Source organism: Dicentrarchus labrax, unplaced genomic scaffold (assembly GCF_905237075.1).
Source record: "Dicentrarchus labrax unplaced genomic scaffold, dlabrax2021, whole genome shotgun sequence".
Classification (NCBI taxonomy): Eukaryota; Metazoa; Chordata; class Actinopteri; family Moronidae; genus Dicentrarchus; species Dicentrarchus labrax.
Window position 1 is genome coordinate 23,702,209 of NW_026136722.1, and position 24,547 is coordinate 23,726,755.

Consider the following 24,547-nt stretch of genomic DNA (forward strand, 5'->3'; position numbering starts at 1 on the left):
TCTCCTCTCATCTCTCCTCTCTAAACTTCCATCAGCAGTATTAGGTAACAGCGCTCTTCTCCATTATTCCCCTCCCTCCCTTTGGCTGTCAAATCCACTTTCCTCTTCTAACCGAAAAAAAAAAAAAAAAAACCAACTCTGACGTCTCTTCCTTGGTTCTTGCTGCTCTTCATGGTCGAGCAAACGTATTCATTTATTGCAGTGCACATGGCCAGGCAGTAACACGATGGGAAACTGTATACTCTGGTTACTGATGACTGTGAGGTGAGCCACCATAACAGAAAAACCCACAATATCAATTCTTTGATTAAAAAACAAACAAAATCATTAATAAGCGCCATTTAATAGAACTTATGACAGCGCTGAAAGGTCTATTTCCACCATATTCTACCACAACATGAGGGAATTGGTGGTAGGCATGTAAAAATTATTGTCAGGAGGTCTAATGTCTATGACAATTATTATTTGGTTGTGAGCCTTGAGTCAAAGTAAATATACAGTAAGTACAAAGACTTTAAAAACACAAAAATACTACAATAAAAACTACAAGAAAATGTGCAAGCTGCAATAATTAATCTCTGGGGCCCACTAGGGGGCAGCAGAACAAACTGACAATATGTCTTTGGTTAACGTGTTAGCAAACGGTTGCCTATTTACCCATGAAGAAGAAACAGAGAAACATTATTAGTGGAATCAGTGGAATTTTGTCCACCTGACATTGAAATCCAAGATTCACTCACTTTTTTTTATATCTGACTTTACTTGCCACTATGTTCACCAGCTGGTTGCTAACTTTGTCTGTGTGCTGTTTAGTCATGGGCTTGCACAATATAGTGGGTTTATTGTGGGAAGTTGGACCAAAACAATAAGATAAAACAGGCTGAAGCGCTCTGCAGATGGTTCACCATTGCTTGTCAAGCTTTCTGTTTTTGCACAGCACAGGCAGTTTAAAATAATAACAATTGCAGATTTTTCAGGAGCTGGTTGAAAACACTGACTTTTTAATTATTCCAGAATTACTACTGTGTAACCTAGTCACATGTTGATGTTAGGCACTTATGTTAGAACCAATAAACACACTGTTACATCCATTCCTTATGACAGTGAAATCAATTGTGTTTTTGAAAATCTGTAAAATATTGCGATACACCTCTACGTTACAGTTATTTGATCCATTATTGTCACTAAAAATATTCATTAATGCCGCTTACAGACACTTTGATAATGTCAAACTTTAGCATCCATTTGTAGCATTAAACAAAATATTGTGGCAGACAGCAACGCATGCTGCTACAAAGCTTTGAGTGATGCTATAGTTACATAAAAACCTGACAAATAGTTTAAATACACCATCCTGGGAACTCGTGGTTATACAGTTGCAACAAATGCTGCAAAGACAGACATAGGTGCCAGTCTGTTCTGAAGGCATCAGCTGAAAGATCATAAGCCGGAAGATGCTGTGGAGGGGTGGCAGCGTTGACAAAAGCTTCACTGTTCAATTACCATGGTTTATAGAATCTCTAACATACATTTACAACTGATGTCACACCCCTCACAATGAACAAATTACCACCAGCTGATTGTCAGGCTACACACCCTCCTCCTCAACTGATAAGGGACTATGTTCCCTTTCACAAACCTCATCAAACGAACAGAATGTACTTCTTTGAGGAAGTTTCCCTACTAATTACTTTAGCAAAAAGAATGATAGCAACAAATCAGTTAATTAAACATACTTCAAGAATCACGTGGAGGGGGGCGGGGTGATTTGTTTGATTTGACAATAGACGGCATTCTATTAGATATTAGAGTATTTTAATGTAATAATAATTTGGAAATCTAATTTGTGGACTAAAAACAGCACCAACAATAACACAGCGGACAAACAGAGGCGAGCCCTCCTTAACTGCTCTCAACACACACTTCTTACTTTATCTCCTATGAACATGCGGTATGGGAGAAGCTGCACACACCCACTTTCAACACTCATACATTCATACATGGACAAATATATTCACACAAACGCACCAACCTGTTGATGCAGTACGGCTGTAATATATGCATGTTGCCCTCTTTGCAGGAGTGTCACAAGAAGAACTCTTTCTGCTGTTGCAGCCTCTCAGCAGTCTAGTTAGGTCAGTACACGTGTCCCATTCAGCCTTGTTTACAAGTGATCTGACTGCTGTTTCTCCGGTTGGTTGGTATCAGGATAGTTCCCCTTCCTTAACAGTGGACGAGTCTGAATGTAGCTACCGGCAGCTTTCTATAAACCTCTAAGGGGAGGTCCTTAAATCCCCTGCCACCAACCTCTCAGTGACCTGAGAGCTTAAGTCGGTGCCGGTGAAGTACAGTAGAGTGGAGCAGAACCTGGATCTGCTGCTATCAGCTGAGATATCTGAGGCAACAGTGGCTCTCCGCCTCAGACTTGCTGCTGGGAGGAACGGCTACTCTGTTTATTTCCCTCTCTCCCTCCCTCCCTCCCTTCTAGTTGCTCTAGTCCAGCCTCCCCCAACACCTCCCTGTCTCCCTCCCTCCCTGTCTGTCTGTTTGTCTGTGTAGGCATGTGTAGTTCCCGGTGACATGCTCTCTGTCATCACAATAAACCTTGTCATGCTCCGGTCTACCTCGCACCACCCCTCTCGCTCTCTACCACTTCCTGTCCTTGCTTTTTTGTACTTATTTTATCTTTCTTCTCCAAGCTGCCAGACTCTTCTTCTCTTTAAATCTTCTGTCTCTCCGTCTGTCACCTGTCATGTTATTTTTACATTTTTACTTCCCTTTATGCCCTTTTTGTTTCTATTTTGCCTTTTTCATTTTGTCCCCTGGGAGGGGAGAGAGAGAGAGAGAGAGAGAGAGAGAGAGAGAGAGAGAGAAAAGTTCCCTCCCTACATCCAAACTCACTTAAGCTTTAATGCTAACATGATTACATAACAGCAGGCTGATGCAGTCTCCCCAGTACAGCTGAGTGAAGTCTTATGAGGACAAAGAGATGCCTGATATCTCATCGATTGAATTAGACTGCTCTATGATCTGTTTTCGCTCCGAGTGCAATCGTAACCATTTATTGTGAAGGCCACGGTGAAAGCTAGATACAACACTACCTTGAGGAGTGTGGCTGAATGATCACTAGCAGGATTAATCTCAGCCATGGAAGCTGCACAGCAATGCTAAGCTAACCCTCAAATACTGTAAATTCCAACCAACAATAGCAAGGGGTATGGGTGAACACATATATAATGTGAGGGGGATTTATCTGTACAATAATGGCTCACATGGTAAATTTAGCATAATTTACATTTCCACAGCACAAATCCCATCAATGAATCAACAGTCATGAGTGAGTCATACTCACCACTTTTTATTTATAACACAAATGCTGATTATATCCAGTCGCCCCTGCTTTGCCATTCTTTTGATCAATGTTACGCTTTAACCATGAAAGGAAGGAATTAAGCCATTTAAGCTGCTGGCAGACTTTTAAGTTGACAGATTAACAGTAACATGTATGACAAATTTTAATCAGCAAAAGAAAATGCGTATGAATGCTTATTCTTTGCGTCTTTAGTAGTTTTTCTTTTGCACTTGGAAGAGGAGGTTGAAGTCAGGGAGTTGCAATCTACAACTACACTGCTAGATGCTACTAAATCCTGGAAATCACTGGACATTTAACTCCTTTTTGAGAGAGCGTTTTTAGAGTTTTTCTTGGAATTTTACTGTTTCCATTAAACTTATTTAATGCAATACTTCAAAATGCGAAAAAGAAGTTAATGGTAACACAGCTGGTGATCAAAAGAACAGCACAGAAGAAGTGATAGGAAAGGAAGAACATTGCTGTTAAAAATAGAAATATTTTAACAGAGCATTAGACTAGAGTGCACCACCACCCTTTTGTTGAACGGATGGAAGCTGTGTTATGGAAATTGACAGTAAATTGAATTTTTCAAGGCAATGTGTAAACATGGGGGAAGTTTTAAAAGTCCACTTCAAACATATGAACAATAATAATGCTAACACGCTGCTGTTTAGCTGGTGAAATCTTTTATCATGTTCACTGCCTTCGTTTAGTATTTTAGCATGCTAACATTAGCTAACAGGCACTAAACAAAGAGTTAGTCATTAGTTTTTGGTATTTGGTCATAAAGTATTGACTGAACTAAAACTTTATGTCAGCGGGTTGCCAAAGTTATTATTGTTATTTGTCCTCATGGGAACATGAATGTCTGGATTTTATGAAAATCCAATCCAATATTTTTCAAGACACTCGTGGCGGCACTACAGGAAAAGTCAGAGAACACCGACATTAGTAAACTTCATCCTCTGGGGAACCTGAATGTCGGTAGCTGTGCTACGAGCTAGCTAAAATGAGAAACAGGGAGACATCTTCCTCACATATAGAACTTTATACTTTAAGATAAATGCTTATCTATGGAGAGAATTTTGTTCCTTTATTGTTCAATCAAATAGAATAGATTTGAAACCAAAAAAGAGATTTGAGAGCAAAAAAGAGTAAGTGTCAATCAAAAAATCTTTTTTGAGATCAAAACAGAACAGGTTGCAATTGAAAAAAAATATGAGAGAACATATTTCTTCAACTTCAATCAAAACTAATGTTTGTAAGTAAAAACATGCGACCATTTTGCTTAGAAATCAGTCCTCTTTGCTTGTGAGTTGTAAAGTTTTGCTTGCGAATTCGACTGCACGTGATGGGCGGGGCCTACGCTGGTGGACGAGAGAAGAGTTTCTATTGGTTGGTTTGACTGGCTACATCTTCCACATTACACCCACTTCTCCCTGTGCTGTGCTGTTTGGAGGAGCCTGTTGCTCTTGAAACGTTTCCCATAAGTAATGAATTGCGCCATATCGTTGGCTACAGCCTGCCGTACATTCACAACAACAACAACAACAAAACAACAACACAAGTAATGAATTATAATGCCCTGCTGCTGCAAGCACACTGATCAGCAGCAACATGGTTGTCTCTGCTAGTCACGGCCTGAGCAGAGTAGCCTAATGAGTGAGTGAATTACAGGGAGGCGTATACAACGTAAGGCTGTGATTGAAACATTTAGTGTTGCATGGTACTCGCAGTGCCAAAACGTCACGGTTCCTACACAACAGTACTACTGTGGATTACTAAACTAAATGCAAATTTCAGCACCACTGATCTGTATAATCAGATCAAAAGACATGTCCTGTGATTTTAATTATTTGCCACGTGTGTTTGTTGACATTAGAACAGCTGTAGAGAACGGGAGCAGGGAGGAGAAGCGGCAGCCCGCTACACAGTGGAAACTGGCCCCGCGTTCAGCGGTATTTTAGTAATCCACGGTAGTACTGTGACTAGCAGAGACAACCATGTTGCTGCTAATCAGTGTGCTTGCAGCAGCAGGGCATTATAATTCATTACTTGTGTTGTTGTTGTTGTTGTTGTTGTTGTGAATGTACGGCAGGCTGTAGCCAACGATATATAGCGCAATTCATTACTTATGGGAAACGTTTCAAGAGCAACAGGCTTCTCCAAGCAGCACAGCACAGGGAGAAGTGGGTGTAATGCGGAAGACGTAGCCAGGTCAAACCAACCAATAGAAACTCTTCTCTCATCCACCAGCGTAGGCCCCGCCCATCAAGTGCAGTTGAATTCGCAAGCAAAACTTTACAACTCACAAGCAAAGAGGACTGATTTCTAAGCAAAATGGTCGCATGTTTTTACTTACAAACATTAGTTTTGATTGAAGTTGAAGAAATATGTTCTCTCATATTTTTTTTTCAGTTGCAACCTGTTCTGTTTCCATCTCAAAAAAGATTTTTTTGATTGCCACTTACTCTTTTTTGCTCTCAAATCTCTTTTTTGGTTTCAAACCTATTCTATTTGATTGAATAATAAAGGAACAAAAATTTCTCCATACTTATCTGTCACATTTCCTGTTTTAAATAATGAAATGATTTTCTCTGCAACTTACATTTTCTGAATACATCTGCAATTGTCAACCTGAGGGCAGAAAAACAACCTGAATCCAACCATGACAAGACTGTACACCTGATCCATACTCTTGCTACTGAAATAGCCTGACTAGAGAATGGAGCACAGCCAGCTAACTATGGATGAAATTAAGTAATAAAGTAATAAATCTCTTATCAAAATGGATTTACTTGAAACATGAAGGCAAAACACTAATCTATTAAACGTTTACATTTAGCTTAGCTGCAAGTGCAACGGCGAGAGGGAAAACAAGGACACGAGTACAGACAGAGCGGGTACACAGACAGAGCGGCCCGGTGACATTATTTACAGGACACAAAATCCTGGATGGAGAAGCAGTACGACAAAGCAAAAAACTCTACACTGAACTAAAAGTGCAGCAGGAAAATATGGTGTAAGCAATTGTTAATTAGCATTAGATTTGCTCAATGTTTCATCTTCTCTATTGCTCATTCCTTCTTTCCAAATAAAGGTTCTAAGATCATTAAATAATGTTGCCTGACATTAACAGTGCAATTATTAAAAAGCCTAAAACCTTCAGGATGTTTCATTTGTTTCTGTATGCACTGTCAGAATAGTTCAACTCTCAGAGAATGGCCAATATTTCATTTCAGATTCATCTTCTTCCTCCTTTCATACCACTCCTTTGTTTCCTCTCTTCCTCTGACTTCCACTCACATTTTACTGACAATGTCGCCCTTTTGTCAGGCCTCAACCACGCACTGACACTTTTAGCAACACCTCAAGGTAAATTCCACAGTGTCAGCTATCTGTCAGATGCCTCTCTGACTGAGGAGGAGGGAACAACAGTGAAAAGGACTTCTGCTGTTTAGCCCACGTTCTCATTGAGTGTCCGAGCAGTGGTTCACTGTCCTGCCAAAATCACATGGCTGCCATTAGACACACTAGGTAGCCAGTGGGTTGCATGACAGTGATGTTGCGCATTAACTAACCCTGTCATGTGTAAAAGTTCAAAAGCTGTGCTGTTGGTTTCATTAAGGAAGACAAAAAACTCATTTATGCAGTTTTTTAAGCTTATTGGGATCAAATAAGAAAAAAAGATCTCATACAATGGGACCATCACACTCGAACACAATGGCATTCAATTTAACTGAAGGGAAACCCCGCAGGCAACCATGTTGTGTCACATGAAGCCAGGGGCTAGCTGGATGCAGAGTGTTTACGAGTGTGTGCCTGTAGAGGAGCTGGGCAGTCACATGTCTCCCAGTTAGGCTACTGCAAGGGCTAGCTCAAAGCACAGTGCAGAGGCAAGGTATGTCTGAGTCAACAATGCGCCTCAGACAGCAGGAAAGTGCCAAATAGTTTATTATCTATACATATTTATTTTGCAACTACAACTCTTTGCACCTTACCTACCTATTTATCTTTTTTTTTAAATCTTTTATATCTAAATATTTTATTCAATTGCTGTATTTTATTCTATTATTGTATTTTAATGTACCTGGCTGCTATGACGACCAAATTTCCCTGTGGGGATTTATAAAGTCTATCTATCTATCGATCTATCTCTCTATCTTTCTGAAGGGGGATGAAGACTATCTGTGGGTTTGGAGTTATGAAACCACTGGAGCCCACTCCTCCTTTTGCTTGAGGCTAATGGCTGGAAGCTATGTAAGCTGCTACTAGCATAACAAACCTGAATCTCTGACCGAACTGTCAGTGGTCGAGTTGGTAATCTAGGCACCAGAATTTGACAAGGAAGAAGAATGCATGTAATAAAAAAGGCATTAGTTTTAAATTGTCCATCATGAGTTCAGGAAGGTTAAATCTTTAAAACACAGACCATGAGCTTCTTTGTTCATCACTTTCAGGTTTTGCCACAGACAGCCACAGACAGCCACCATCCAATTTCTGTCTCTCACAGAACGGTCACAGTTGTGGGGCATCCTGATAGTTCACCTAGTAGAGCTGGCGCCCCATGTACAAAAGCTGAGTCCTTTCTGCAGTGGCCCAGGGTTTGAATCCGACCTGTGGCCCTTTGCTGTGTGTCACACTCTCTCTTTCCTGTCTATCTTCAGCTGTATTATCCAATAAAGGGAAAAAGGCCCACAAACAATATTAAAAAGAAAGGTCAGAGTTGTAAATGACATTGAGCACAGGAGCAAGTTGTTCAATCCGAGAGGTGAGCAGTGCCCAAGGTATCCATGCTGCAAGGTGTCTTAGTCTTTCTATAGTAAAACTCAAGCCACAGTAGCAGTTGTCTGACTTGACATGGTTATCAGGATAAAATGTGAGCATTGGGTGTCACAATTGCTTGTTTTATAACGTGTAGTGTGTCTTAATGGAAGTCAACAAATGCAGCATCTGGGATGTATCATGAAGTACTGACCCGATTCATCTCTCTTTCTACAACTTGTTCCGTGATCCATAGGAACAAAGAGTATCTAAGAAGAACTCTAAACGTAGTGAAGTGAAAGAGGAATGATGTTGGTTGAGTTCAGTGTCCAACGCGTAGTCTGCCGTGCCTCCCCATCAGGTCACGGCAAGAATTTATGAATCAATGATCCTCTCATTTGACACAGTGAACACACCTTCTTTCTTGAATTATGCCGTGGTTCATATCAGGAAACATTTAACTTTATTTACTTTTATATTTTATTCAGGTCTTGAAAAAAAAATCCCCCCTTACTTCATTATTTGCCTGTATCACACACTTTAGCTGGTCAAATGGCAAAGAGGTTTGTGATACACAGCTGTTGTTGTGTTTGCTTGTGCGGCTTCAGCTAATAAAATGTACAACTACAGAGGGGTTACCTGAGGATAAGTCCTCGCTAAGAGAGGAAGAATGGTCCTTTGAAAAGGAGTGAAGGAGGGATAAAGCCTATTTGTTAATTTTACATACAGAGCCATGCTGTTCCTGGTATAGTTGCCAAAAATATGTTGTTTTTTTTATGTTTGTCAGTGGTAAATCAGAAAGTGGGCATTCCTTAACATTTAATGCTTCTCTTTCAGGAATCAGTGCATACATATACTGACATTAGCTCAATGTCTGGGAATGAGTTGAAAAGTGCAATAATGCAATGCAATGTTCCCCTAGCTATAATAACGTACAAGTGAATGTTCTTTTCCACGTTTATGACTGGTCTGACTGCCTATAGCAGTCTGAAGGTACAGGAACACTGAGCAACTGCCACCATCAATGCCCAGCAAAAGCATCCATGAGAATTATGTGCTTAGGCTCTTTGACGGCTCTGAAATCAGCTCCATCGTGATCTCAACAGCTCTTTCCATCAGAAAAGCTCAAAACAACATTCTGTCATGCAGTATGTAGATGCTCTTTATTGTAAACTGCCTACTCCAGTCCAGTGTCTGTTAACAATATGTTAACAGATACCTAACCCTGCATAAGTTTTTATCACAGCCTCACTGTTTTGATTAAGATCCACATCCATCTGGACAATAAGAAATGAATCATGAAATTGTACTCTGTCACTGCTCACAGTTCATGACGTCCATGGTGTTTCACTCCAAAGGACACTTGTGACAAAGCTAACCATTCACTTACCAAGGGCTAATAATGATTAAAGGAGACTGTCTACAGCCATGCGAGCCGCTCTGTGAGGCCGAACTTAGGCACAGCGATGCTTTAAGATAAATGTTAATGTAAACAATGCTAACATGTCAATACCTCAATACCACCTTAGTTTAGCGGTTAAGCGTGCTAACTTTTGCTAACTAACAATAAACTATAGCTGGAGTTGATGGGAAACCACCGGAAACCATTGGAAACACAGAATTCTGACTGTGTGAACAAAATGTCATGCCTATCTGTCCAATAGTTGAGACATTTTACTCCAAACAATACATTTCAACCTTATAGTGGCACTAGAGGAAAAGGCAGAGGAAAACCAAAGTCATTAGGATACAACCATGACTGTCTGTGCAAATGTTTGTATGAATCCCGTAGATGTTTAGTTGTTCATCTTTTGATGATTCAATCGTGAGTTTAATGTACAGACAAGCTTTGGAAGTGCTCCAACTGTGAGTCACCTAAAATCTTCATGTCGATATCAGTAGTCAGGATTTAAACTTAGCCACTTCAGTTTTACAAAGGGACTTCCAGTATTTGGAGCAAGTCGCTCATAAGAAAATATGTAGAAAAGAAAGCAGGCTGTGGCTGTGGCTCAGAGGCAGAGCGGGTCGTTCCTTAATCTGAAGGTTGTGGGTTCGATCCCTCGCTCCTGGTGCCACATGTCGAAGTATCCTTGAGCAAGATACTAGACCCCAAATTGCTCCTGATGCCGTGCATCGGTGTGCGAATGTGTATGAATGTTAGTTTCTGTGCGATGGACTTTGCCGTGAATGTGTGTGAAAGGGTGAATGTCTCACGTAATGTAAAAGCGCTTTGAGTGGTCGGAAGACTAGAAAGGCACTGTACAGGTTTTTACCATTTACCTGTTATTTAAATATGCGAGACCCAATTAATTGTAATGTAATGCTATCTTCTATTCATCACACTTTCATTTTGTTACTCACAAATGCTGAAAGCTAAACTGAAATGGGATTTAAAAGGATTCTACTTTACACATGTACAGGGATATTCTAACCATAAAAATACCACTCACTCAAATGCAATCGAAAATAAAGCACTTCAAAAGGGAAATATATATCTATACCACCATACAGATTAAGTCCATCTATTTAGATGTTAATTAAATTGAAATGCTAAAAGACAACTGTCTCCTCAAATATTCAGAGGCTTCACACACACACACACACACACACACACACACACACACACACACACACACACACACACACACACACACACACACGAAATAGACACACATAGATGCATCAAAAAATTCTATTTCAGCATCCCCTACTCCAGGCTATGTGAAGTTTTTCATCAGCATCTCTGTGAGCATGAATGTGTGTGTGTGTGTGTGTGTGTGTGTGTGTGTGTGTGTGTGTGTGTGTATATATATATCCAGAACGCTCTGTGACTCAAAAATCACAGAGGGGAGGGGTCAGGGCATGAGGCAGCGCTCACAAGAACACGTGCATGCTCAATGACACTGAGAAACACACACACGCACATGCGCACAAACACAAAGCGACAATCCCCTGTTGTTGTCACATATTGAGGCGTCCTGAGCTGTCCTCTGCTTTCTGTGGCTCCATCTGCCCTCACTGCTCCTAATCCAGCTCTCCCCACTCCACTAATCCACACACGCATGCCGTACAACGCATGCATATACACACACACTCCTATAGCTGCATATACAATACATGCACACACACACACACACACACAAAGAGTCTTTGCTGGCTAAAAAAGACAACACACCTTCATGCACACATACACATGTTTATTAATACAAACACATCTGCTCACACATGCATATGGAACAAACTCAAACAAGACTGGCCTCTGCGCTTACCTCCCAAAGTAGATGCTATGCGATGCTAACATTGTGCTGGCTACATCACAAACTACCAACATTAAGGTAACCATGGTGATGGCTGATACACCAAAGGTCATGGGGTCAACAAATTCAAAACCTCCCTTTCTGCGGAAAGCATGAATGTTTTAAGTTTAATCATTTAATAATAATTTCAAATTATTGTTTCAAGTAAACGTTCTATATTTATTCATGTAATGTCGGATTTAACTTGCTCAGTTTGTGTTCACTTCTCCCGCTCAGAACTCTGTGAATTTATTTAATGAAGCCATGAGGGCAGCGTGTGTGTGTGTGTGACTGCACGTGCTGGAGAAACGGAGAGAGCACAGATGGCAGCGTGATGGATTGCCTTCCCTTTTACCTCTCCCAAAAATACACTAAATACCCTGCCCCCCCTGTATCCCTCCATCCAGGCAGACATCCTTTTCTTTATCTATTTCTATTGAGTATGCTGCACTAATCAATTATTAATCGTTTGTTTATTTTCCATTTTCCTTTTCACATCCTTGTATTGATAGTGCCTCTCTAGAATATACTAACTGTACATCCTGTTGTAGAATGTGAAGTGCTTGTGTGCAGACTGTGATGATTCGAGGTTGTGTTAATGTAACTCTGCATCAGTGTATACTTCCATCCATCCATCAATCCATCCATCCACGCCTGCAGCTATTCTTTCATCTGCCAAATCCACCGTTAATCTCTGCTTTCCTTTCATGTTGACATCAAAGATGGACACACACATGCAGATGTGCAATCCATCACAATTCGGGCAAAACCGACACCCACCCACCCACACACACACACACACACACACACACACACACACACCCTCTCTGTCTCACCCTTGCTCATCTCCCTCCGATGAGTTGCTATCCTGCTTGTTGGACATTGGCTCCATGTAGCCTAAGTCCCGTCCAGCAGCCAATCACAGGACAATGAGGCGGACCTCGACTTCGCCAGCCTGCTCAGCATTCGCCGACGGCCCCTTCAATAGACCAGAGAATAGACAATCTGGGCGGCGATTGGCTGGGAGGAGCACGGTGGGCGGGACATCAGTGGAAGCAAAAGAAAGCTGGATGGGCAGAGAGAGAAGACAGTAAGAAACAGACACATAGTGACAATAACATCTTTCAAATACACACTATCATATAACATAACAGATGGAGTTTATTTGCTTACCACGTTGTACACTGTAAACTAGCAGCATATCTTAATAAAAGAAGTAAGGTAACTTAATCCTCCAAAAACTGATGAGTCACTCAACCCCAGGAATTAAAGCTAACTCAAAATCGAACAAAGTTGAAGTTGTTTTAGTGAACATTAATTTGTGCAGTATTTTAATTGGTCATATAATTCCAGTGTGTTAGATTGAGTCATTTTCTTTAAGTTGACTTTATATCATTTCAGAAATGGAAGCACTGTGCTATAATGTTTTTTTCAAGTTTCAACAGATTTTGGTTTGAGCAGATTATAAATCATCATATGGCCTAGTATGCATCCATTTGTGATGATGTCCTAAGTGTAAAGATTTGATGTTAGTCACATAGAAAACAAGGAGGCTATTGTTAATAACTTAATTACAGCAGTAACAATTAGATGATTTAATGTTGATGGAAGACTAGTCCTTTGAAGACTGAACTTGTACTAGCTGTCAGCTATGGAAACCATTATAGGGCTACAACAAACCATTATTTTTATTAGCAATCAATTAAGGTATTTTCTACATTCATTTAGAAATCGTTGGGTCTGAGTTGAAAAAAGTATTTAAAAAAAACTCCATCACAAATGCCTGAAGCCTGAGGTGACATATTCAAATGTTTTGTGGAACAAAAGTCAAAAACCAAAAGATATTCTGTTTGCAATGATATAAAAAAGAAAAAGAGCAAATTCTCACAAAGGAGAAGCCACAACCAGTGAATGCTAGCATAAATGACAAACAATTAATTGCTAAATACTTTTCTGTCCATCCATGATTGATCTATTTTAACAGCTTAAAACCCTTTTTTCTACAATTCTGAGAAGGTGACATTCTGAAGAAACACAGCAGTTATGTACTGGGACTAAAATAAAAGCAGATACGTTGTCATGTGTTTATACATCACAAATGGATTATATTTTCCATGTTTTTCTTTTTTCAGACATTTGTGAGCAGTTGTTCAACTGGGAAACGTTTTTTAATGTGGCTCTCAGATTGTCCTGTGTTCCTGCTTATAATGTATGTCTGTACAAACTACAGTCTACAGCCCTGCTAGCACGTCTGTGAGCCTGCTAACAGCTGGTATTTTGCAGATATATGTTTACCATGTTGCCCAACTTAGTTTAGCATGTTAGCATGCTAATATTTTCTCATTAGCACTAAGCACAAAGTACAGCTGAGGCTGGTGGGAATGACACTATCTTTGCAGGTTTTTGGTCATAAACAGGTAATGGAGACATTTAAAGTTTGCTATAATTCATTCTGAGGGAGAAAAGAATGTGTCTGTAAAAGATTTTAAGCAATTAAATCAAAGGCAGTTTTTCTTTTATTTATTAAATGCCATATTTAATGATGCATTTATTTCACAAATAATATATAGAGTTCTTTATTTATTGATGATAGAGTCATTATTCACCCTCCATATGTCTGACCGAGAGGCTGAGTTAAATGAAGCTGCCCAGCTAAATGGCAACAAAAACAAAGTAACCCAACAGGCTTAACCTAGTATTAACCCAGCCTGCTGCTGCTACTTTTTGAGCACATTTATGAAAGGATACAAATGTCTTGCTACATTTTCAGTGAACTGTTCTCAAGGATTTTCTTCAGTTCAGACAGGGAAATGTTTAACTATTGCTCTGAAAGTAATGAAATCATCTTCAACCTAAAGAGCTCCAGAGGTCAGAGCCTTTGAACCTGTTCATTCTTTGATTTCCTCTTTACGTTTGATACAGACTTCATGGAGGCTCGTCCGCTTTCACAATGCGGCTTCTGTGTTCACTGCGCTCCATTCCCCACCACGACAATCCTGCATCTATTAGAGGAAACAGACTCCAGCCCAATCTAATTTACCATGAGCTACTTACAAATCTGCTGAAAGGAATTTAGGGTACATTGCATTCCACAATGGACCTTTTTCACAGCAGTAATTTTGACATGAAATAGTAGGGTAAACACAGGTGTTACCAATGATACTAATTAAGGCTCTGTTCCATTTAGTGTAGCAGAGCCTTTCCAGTGAGCCAACATCCCCTGATTCTGTTTGACTGGAATAGAACGCAACCTTAATTTGGCACTTGTGAAAAAGGTCTATTTCAGCTTTATATTCCCAACCATGAGGCTAAACTTCACAGCTTTAGTTCAACTGCGCAGATACAGTAAAGGCAAATTTAAGCTTCTCTGACATGTTGTTTCAACACGGGGACTATTTTAAAGTGTAACAAAACTTGAAAAGACTGAGGGAAAAAAGATAGGATAATATACATTTAAAAAAATTATTTGCAGTAAATTAAAGAAATATATAATTCTCTATTTTGCTAGTCACTCTTACATATGCAAAACAATGCATTTGCAATGAATACACAAAAATATGGTCGTATCCAAGGTAGTAATATGTTTGTATATGGACAGATACTTTCAGTATGCAGAAGATTGCTGATTGGATCTTTGACAGATTTTATTTTTATTTTCATATGATATCATTATAATACCAAGTAATACTGGTGTGGATACAGTTCCATAAACTTGGATAACATACAGGTCCTTTTTGTCCAGTTTGCGTCAAAGTTCAAGCTTTCTCTTCATGGAAATATCTCAACAATTGTTGGATGGATTGCTTAAAATGTGTTACAGGCATTCACATTTATGTCAAAGTTTCATACACTGCCTAAATGTAAAAACTGTCAAACATCAGATGTATACACTGTATACCAGGGAACTCTGGAGTATTTCCTTTGAGTCATGTTTTTACTTAACGTTATCATCTGTTGATACAACTCAACAGCCATTCAATGTATTTGCATTCTTTAATTGTGTCTTTATATAATGATTTTCATTGTTACTGGCAGAGTCTGCCTTTTCAGCATGGGACACAAAAAAGGGTTCCACAGGAAACAATAAGTGGATGTAGAAGTGAAAGATGACATCTGATTGTGAATTAACTTTTGTTGACTATTGGCTACTACTGTAAGAATACAGGTACTACTACACACATGCTAAAAACCCACTTGTGGTGGCACCTAGTGGCATGTTCTGTCCATGCTGTGCAGCACTTCACAATGCAGTGCAGTGCTATACCTCAAAAAGGGTTCCCACTCTTTTAAAGAAATAATTTTCCAGGACATTTTCCTGGAGATCAGCACTTATTTGTCATATAATTTAAGACTTGATTTTACAGAAACGTGTCCTCTAGAAGGTGAAAGTGTTCGTTGCATGTACAATTAACATCACTTTGCATATATTTAACAACCAGAACAATAAATGGAAATTTGATCACTAACAGGTATGTATTTCCAGGTTTTCCAGGACCCTGTCACAGTTTAGCAGACCACACCTGACCACCTCCAACTGTGATAAGAAGCTCTTTGAAAAATATAATGACAATGCCTCAATAATCAACATCTGTCTTTATACAATGTCCACAGTGCATGCTTGATTCTGAGGGGCTGGAGGGTGCGAGCAGTGTTCAGAGAAGTGCCTGCTGTGAAGTCTTCATCACTGATCAAAGAAGACAACAGCCTGAGCTTCTTCTGGAAGGCTGAATATTTCGGTTAGAAGTAGGCAGGCTTCTCTCATGTTTTTTCCCAAAATTTTTTTCCCAAAAATGATTAACGATTATTAACTGTGTCATATTTCTATGACTGCAGGGTTAAGGGGATTATCCTGCTAACACATGGACATTTGCCAGAGATTAAAATATTACTGTCTACTCATAGTTGGGGTCACTCTTGATCCTTTTGAAGAGCTACTGTGTGTGTGTGTCAGAGCAAGGATCATTTCATCACTATTACTTAATACATTACTTATTGTTATTACTTAATAAAGTTGTGCTATAATATAGCTAATAATAAAGAGCAGACACTCTCCATGTATGAATAAAACCTAACGGTTGTTTTGCCCCAATCTCAGCAGTATGCGTGCGAGGAGCAGAGAAGGCCAGGTGAGGGCACCAGAGTCAGCACAACACTGGTGCTGTGGCTATAAATGTGAACTGAGCTGACCTGCTTCCTGTACAGAGCCTGGCTTTTAGCATGACCACTGAAAAAAGTGGAATATAGTCGCTTATGAAGAGTTGCTGATTAATTGGCTTAGCAAAAATACTTATATGCACAAGTATTTGCATGCATATTTGTACTTAGACAACTATGCATGTGCACTGGCTGTGGTTGAGATTTGGTTTTTAAATGGCTGTTTTAACCAGGAAGCAGCACCAGATGGGTTATTAGGGTCATTATTTCACTCACCAATCATAGAACTATACTTACTAACCAAACTTTCTGGAACATTTATGCCATTAGTTTTACCCCAAATATCTTGTGGTACTTCAAATGTGTTAACCCAAGCTGATTAGAATTTCTATATATTTTTTCATTATCTCTAAAGTTTTGAAGTATCTTTCCCTTACTTCTTATTGAGTACCGCCACCTCTGGGTAGCATGGCCATACAAACCAGGGTCACTGGTATTTGTTCCAAGGGGTAGATAATAAATGTTTAAATAAAAGTATGTGTGCATAAAAATAAATACTTAGATGCCCAACAACCCCCCAAGTAAGCTGGTACTCCTAAAACGCTGTGTAACTGCGGCTCTGTGTAAACATAAAGCTAGCTTAATGCTAAGAAAACAGCAAGTATGAAGTGTTTAGGGTTAGGGTTGTGCTGAACTTGGGCACTGGCACCTTTTTGGTCCAATTCAAGCACTGCTTTTAAACACCTCAAGGTGTTCATTGCACTGTGACTTGATGATAATATTCATTACTGATTAACCTGCCCATCATTTTCATGTCATGTATAAAATGTTGTGAATAATGTCCACCACAACATTCCAAAGAGATGTCTTTGAATCTCACTACAAAACCCAAAGATACTCAATTTACAATGATAGAAAATACATTTGCAATTCTTCACATTTTTAGAAGCTGGAACCACAGTATCTCTGCTTTAAAAAAACAGAGACCTGACTTAAAAGATTCATCAGTTATCAAAATAGCTGCCGATTCATTTTCTGTCAATGCAATTATTTCAGCTCTAGTTCATAATGGATAACGTAACTCAGGGCTGCAGCTAACCACTATGTTCACTATCAGTTTATCTGTCCTTTAACTGACTAACCTTTTAGTCTTTTAAAAAACATGAACAAAATAGTGAAAAATGTCCAGCGCAGTTTCCCTAAGCCCAATGTGACGTCTTCAAATTGCTTGTTTTGACCAACCAAAAGTCCAAAACCCAATATATTTAACAATAAAAATGATAAGAAAGAGAAAAGCTGCAAGCCTTTGAATTTGAGAAGCTGGGAGATTTTTCGAATCAATAACTTTAACAATTGGTTATGAAAATTGTTAGTTTCCTGTCAGTTGAATAATCAATCAACTGACTGTTCTAATGCCCAGGGCAACTCTAACGCGCTTATGTTTTATTAATAATTTATTAATAGTATTTTAATGGGACAATTAGAAAGAAATATATGTCTTATCCTTCATGAGAAAGTCTGCCAATATTCTATAAGATAAGATCTGAATGCTGCCTGACACTGAACCCAATGGATATAAAGAAAGCTAAGCAGCAGAGCTCCACTTCCCCAGATGTGACAGTAGATGGCATCAGAGTGTGAGAGATCAGATAGGCCAGGTCTCCACACATCCAACACCAACAAGAAAAACATCTCATATTCAAGATTTGATTGCCACTTGTGACCATTAGTGTCTGTAATTTGAGCTGGAGTGCTTCCAAGCTGTTTTCAAATCAGGATCTGGTGCTAATGAAAACAAGTGCAATACATGTGTGAAATAAATAAGAAAATAGAGATATTTCTAACTGTAATTAGTGCAAAATTATATTGACACTATGACCCAAGAGAGAGCTATACAAATAAAAGATAAATGGGAATTTGAGCTTGGAAAACTTGGTTAAATGAAATATATCAGAACGCTCACACAATTATTTATGCAAGTACTTGATTAGTCATTCAAAATACCAATGTAAAATTATCAACAAAACAAAACTAAAACACTCACTACTGAACTTAAAGCACCAGGGTGTAAGGTTTAATGGCATCTAGAGGTGTAGTTGCAAATTACAACACCATGGCCTCACCCATGAGTTCCAAGCAAGTAGGAGAAACTATGGTGGCCGCAAAATTGTGGAAGGCCCCTATCTACAGCCAGTGTTTGGTTTGTCCGTTCTGGGCTACTGTAGAAATATTGCAGAGATATAAATGGCTCATTCTAAAAAACACAACAATTCTAGCTTTCAGGGGATTATACACTAATGTCACACACAGTTGGTGTAAACATTACATGAAGCAATGAGTCAGTGACGACAAACAGATCAAGGTACTGTGCATTAACTACAGACAGATCACATGTACATTCTGCTGTGTACATACTGTCCCAGTCTGTCTGCATATAGGACTTGAAACGGAGAGATCTTACATGGGTATTAAGAAACACACACAAACACACACGCACACTCACACACGCACACCTCTAGTCTGTCTCAGAGTAGGGAGGCCTTGGATGGCGTCCAAGCTGATTAGATGGAGAGAAGAAGCAGTGCAGCATGATCAAAGATGACTGACTGTTTACTCCCTCCTGCTTTCTCTCTCTTTCTTCCAAATCACCGCTCTCCCTCTACTTTCACCCACTGTATGCTCAACCGTTCTTTGTACCCACTCAAGCAAAAAAAGCAGAAAAATAGTCAGTGCACACAAAAGAGGTGTGGTGGCATAAAAGAAAAGCTAAAAATACTGATTGTGTTTTTCATTTTATTTCTAAATGCAGTTTTGCCCAGAGGGGTGCAGTAAATAAGTGCACAGCCTTGGTCCATAATACAACTCATAAGACAACTAGTCTTTTTTTCAATTAGCAGGACTTGTTTTTGGCTTGGTAACATTTGTAGTGTTACCACACACTATGCCAAGTCAAAGAAACTGTGAAATTCTCTACACCCATTTATTGTGCAGTCAGTAGAGTACAGATCTTAGCCAGGCAAAAGATCACAAAGAAACTGCTGCAATGCCACCACAACTTTTTTCCTAGAGTATAATAGTTTATTGTAAGTGTACTGTATCTTAGAGTCTGTTTTCTTTAAGATGCATAGTCCAATTACATTGAAACCAAGCATCCTGGGTTAACCTAACTCTATTTACTGAATAAGGAAACAATAAACAGGATGATTGAAAAATTGTGAGTCATTTTAATCACAGGGGGGTCCTTGAGCATACAGTCAGAAATGTGCACAAACGATATTAGGGTGATGAGTCCAATAGTATGCAAGATTAGCTGTGGACAGATATACACACAAACACACAGACACACACTGTCTATTACCTCACCATTTCCACGTGCAAAACACTTAAAAATATTGCATTCTTTCAAAATATGAGACGTTTTTTATGTTTTAAAAGGCACATTGTACTGGAAATTCATCATCAAAACTGGAAACACCTCCAACTTTCAAATAACAATTAACTAAAACAATAAAAGTTAAGATTAGGAAAACACTGGTCCAGAGTATGTAGCTATCTGACGGTTAGAGTGCATGTTAAACATGGGTGGCCTTGGATGATCTATGACATGACTGGAGTTGGAGTTACAGTCCTTATAGCCGATGTGTCTCTTGGCTGAAGATGTCATGTAGATCCTCATCAGCTGCTGAATGATCTCTCGAGCTAAAGTCTGACAGATCAGCAGTCTATGAAGAAAGACTTAGTGGGAAAAGCCAGGGTAAAAAGATTTGGATGTTCTGGCCTAATATGATTTTATTAGTGCAAATTATTTAAGGACTGTTGTGAAGTCCCAGTCTGTTTTTTTTTTAACTTGACCTGGGTCACACAGTACATGGAAGTGTAGTGATTTGTTTTAGCCGGCTTGGGTGCAGTGTTAAGAGACTAATTGAGCTACCTCTTGCTTTAACCTACATCAAGACAAATGTGTACAGCCATGCTGGCAGCTCTGCTAGGCCTTTTCAACCAACAGGGAACCAGCTCCATTCTGGTCCAGGCACCTAGTTTTGAACGGTTCTGAGCATTTCTACAAAAAAAATGAATTGGTTCGGAACCTAAAATGTTTCTCGGCAACCCATGGAACAGTTTAATTTTACTTAAAACCACAAAATTCAACCTTATGGTGTGCTAGAGTGTTCCTCTATTGCCAAAGAATCACCAAAGTCATTAAGATACATCTTATGGGATCCATGAATAGCTGTAAAACTTTGTGCCAATCCATTAAGTAGAAGCTGAGAAACTTCACAAAATAAATGAAAATGTTGACCTGCTAGTGACACTAGAAAAAGAGGAGTCAGAGGATCGCCATCCTCTGAGCATCATCAACATCTGTACAAAATTGTATGGCAATCCATCAAAAGGTTGTCAAGGCATTTCACTAAAATACCAAAAATGTAAACATGCTGGTGGCACTAAAGAAAAAAGTCACCAATCACCAATTAGGATTCATCCTGTCTACAAAATTTACATCAAGATAATTCAGTCTTTCCTGATTTCCTGTGCATTTTCAATTTGTGCATGAGAACAGCTGGATGGAAATGCTGGCAATGTGAAAAAAAAAAAACCTTGGGCCTTCTTCTTCTACAGTGGTTTATTGGCACTTGACTGGGGAATTAGTACCACCAACAGTTTATCTTGGATAGAAACCTGCATGTTCTTTTGCCTTTTTTCTATAAAGTAGCTTAACATTTGTGCTACATTTGAATGGAAACCTGACAATTGGCATCCCTAGAGCCAATGCCACTAGCATGGCTAAAAACACCCCTGACTGACAAGAAGAGTAACAGATAGGTATACTGTGTAAATCAGCCCTCCCTGCACATCCACACATGGTGAAACTACCTCTTAGCTCTTCTGAACCCTTGGCTCTTTTCACTTGCCTAATTTACAGGCTTATTGTAGAGTTACTTTCTGAGTTCAGGATTAGTTAGGATACTCAGAAATGTCATCAATTTGCATGTGAGTAGTACTTTACTGGTTCTAGGGTGTGAAGTTTTTTTCCCTTTATGTCCTTGGGTTTTAATACAATACAAATATGGATGGATAAATGTCAGTGTTAACCATATTGATGGGATATTCTGAGCCTTAGTGTCAAAATGGCAATGGGATCTAAGTTCAACGCTGATCTTAGAAACAGTAGTTAGCTAGTCCACTTCATATACCTTTCTAGAGCTGTGCAATTTCTAAGCATCATGAAGAAACGGAATGGAACATTGTGCTTAAACGCAGCCAGTCCAGACAGAGAAGATCCCAGTAGAGGCTGAATGCCATTTCAGTATTACTGTCAACCTTTTTATTCCTCCCACTCTCCCTTAACCTAATGGAACTACCACTGTCCCTCTGATATTTTATCTAAAGACAAAGACTCCACTCTGTACATAAAGAAGTTCAAATTTACTGATTCATATTTCAAACTGACACAGAAATGGAAAAAGGGTAAACTTAATTTTACATCCATGCCTTCCCTTTCTCATTTCAGTCTCTGTTCCCTCCTTCCTCTATCTCTTTCCTCTTTATTGTCGCCCTTGTTCTTTCCAATCCCCATTTCACTCTGTGCCGGCAGCATGGTGTCCTCCTCCGCTCCTCCCTCGCTCCACTTTCATTCTTTTATTTACAGCAATCATCTGCTCTGTGTTCATTGTTTTCCCCGCTCTCATTGACTATGTATGGCTGCCGTTTCTCTGCCAGCGACTGTAATTACTGACCAATGAGAGAGTGTGTGTGTGTGTGTGTGTGTGTGTGTGTGTGTATACGTGTGGGTTCTTGCACATGCAAGTGTGCATATATAAGTGCATTTATGTGATTGGTGTCTGCCTGCACACTATGTATGCACTAATGAGTTAGCATGCATGCCTAGCCCTCTGATTCTCATGTTTGTGTTTGTGTGCACTTTAGTGGGCATGTGAGTGCATACGTTTGTGTGTGTGTGTGTGTGTGTGTGTGTGTGTGTGTGTGTAGGGAGAACTGTCTAACTGCTTATCTCTTTGGCGCTGTAAAAAATCTTCTAGGGCTGCCCCATAATAGTTGACAAGACTGTTAATCACTCAGAGAGTCTAAGTGAAACACTTTTCACTAAAACAAAAACAACGCTAAACTCTATTTGGGAGTTGCAACCACAACCTTTTTTTCTTGTAACACAGTTTCTAATCAGACTGTGAGCTCGAAGGACAGGGGCAGGTTTGTTTACACTACTAGCATAGAAGCTAGCATAGGAGAATGAGCACCACAACTGGACTCGGGCCTGCGCGCAACCAAACCAGGTTCACAGTCTCCGAGGCCAAATGAGGCCAGCGGGACTCTAACTCTGGGGAGGACGAAGCCCTTGAAATTTGCTTGGTCACTCCAAGTACCATCCCATTGTCCTTACCTCTTCTACTCAGCACCGTCTTTCAGAGTCTGTGGCAGGCTCTGTTTTAAAGTTTGAGTGAAATGACCTGTATCATATGAAATTTGATGCCCTAATGCATCCATTGGTACCAATGTTGGTACCTAATGTTATGCTAGCATGTTAGGAAGGGGGCTAAATAATGCTGCAAATTTAGGCTACATTTTGTTGATGGAAAAACTGGTATGGTCATTTTCAAAGGTATCCCTTGACCTCAGACCTCAAGATATCTGAATGAAAATGGGTTCTATGGATACCCACAAGTCTCCCCACTTTATGCTGATGCCATGCACTTTTGGGGAAAATGATGCAGTATTTTGCATGTGGTATGAATGCATTATTTTCACCTAGTGTATTTGAATATGTCTGCAGTCTGGGGACCATAGACAGTGTTGGAACTGCATAATATTGGGAATGATTGGAAAGCTGAGACGCACACTTCATGCCAACCCTGCATAAATCAGTGACCCACTTGTGCCACCCCAGTCAAAAAGGTTTGGAAGTCCCTGTAGTTGACTAGGAAAATCTGGGGCAACCCTAATCTCTTCCTACAGTCAAACTGAAACTCACTTCACCTGTTTCCCCTTCACATCTATTCTATCTAGACTTGTGACGAATAGTATTTTAAAGTACCTGTGTGGGTTACAGATGATGGGAGGACAACATAAGTCTGGTAAATGTGGCTTTTTGTGAGCAATAAAATGTGATTTAAATGTATTTCCGTAGGACTGGCTGAAGGGAATAAATCGTGAATAAGAAATAAAGAAGTGAAAGAAGGGAAGAAATGATTGCCACTGAGGAAGTGAAGGCAATATTTATTATTATTTATTTTTGAAGGTGAAAACGGAGGAATATTACTTGAAAATGTTGATGCTGCACAATATCCAACTGAGTATGTGAGCAAGTAGCAAAGTAATGATTGAAAAGCTATTTAAAAGACGTAAAGTTATATCATGAATGGAAACACAGAGACCAGTGACAGCTTCTTCTGCAGTGGTTTAATGGCACCAGACTGAGGAACTACTGTAGCACCTTTAAGTGACTTTTTTGATAAACCAAACTATTATAATAGCCTAATATTTATGTATAGCAGTAGTGGATGGAAAAGTAGTGTTCATTTGCATTTAATTTGACTGATTCTCTAGAAATTCGGTTTGCTTTAAATTTGGAAGCTTGGCTTATAGCAGCTAGCGTTTCACTCGCAGGAGCCGAAGTGTCTTTTCTACGGGCCGAAATTGAAAGCACGCTGCTGTGGGACAGTCACAGTGTGTCGGTGGATTTAGTGTTAAGTTACTCTTGAGGCCGACACTTAACACTCTTAGGACACACAAGCTGTCGAGGGCGCTTACCCTGGTCCCGATTCTAATCTGAGCCGTCCGGGTGAAGTAAACCTCACCCATCTGCTCATCTACACAGATTTTTTAAAAAATGCAAAGAATTATCTCACATGATGATGCAGTTATTCCACCAGCTTTATAAAGAGACTTCAGTTGGTGTAAACACAAGGTTCTGGGGAGGAAGAGCCTGTTATTATATAACAAACCACTAAGTCTTACAGTGATT

At 39.6% G+C, this 24,547-nt stretch overlaps 1 protein-coding gene across 5 annotated transcripts in view; it reads right to left on the reverse strand.

The window, feature by feature from the left end:
- Nucleotides 1-24,547, reverse strand: part of LOC127355770 (thyroid hormone receptor alpha) — a 120,469-nt gene that overhangs the window by 25,796 nt on the left and 70,126 nt on the right. For 3 of the 5 annotated variants that reach the window (XM_051386954.1, XM_051386952.1, XM_051386953.1), the window contains exon 5: nucleotides 12,249-12,478. In XM_051386954.1, coding sequence (XP_051242914.1) covers nucleotides 12,249-12,304 — 56 coding nt within the window. In that variant the 5' untranslated portion in view covers nucleotides 12,305-12,478. Of the gene's footprint in view, nucleotides 1-2,032; nucleotides 2,438-12,248; nucleotides 12,479-24,547 lie in introns of those variants that run through there. The other 2 variants (XM_051386956.1, XM_051386955.1) reach the window with 2 other exon arrangements.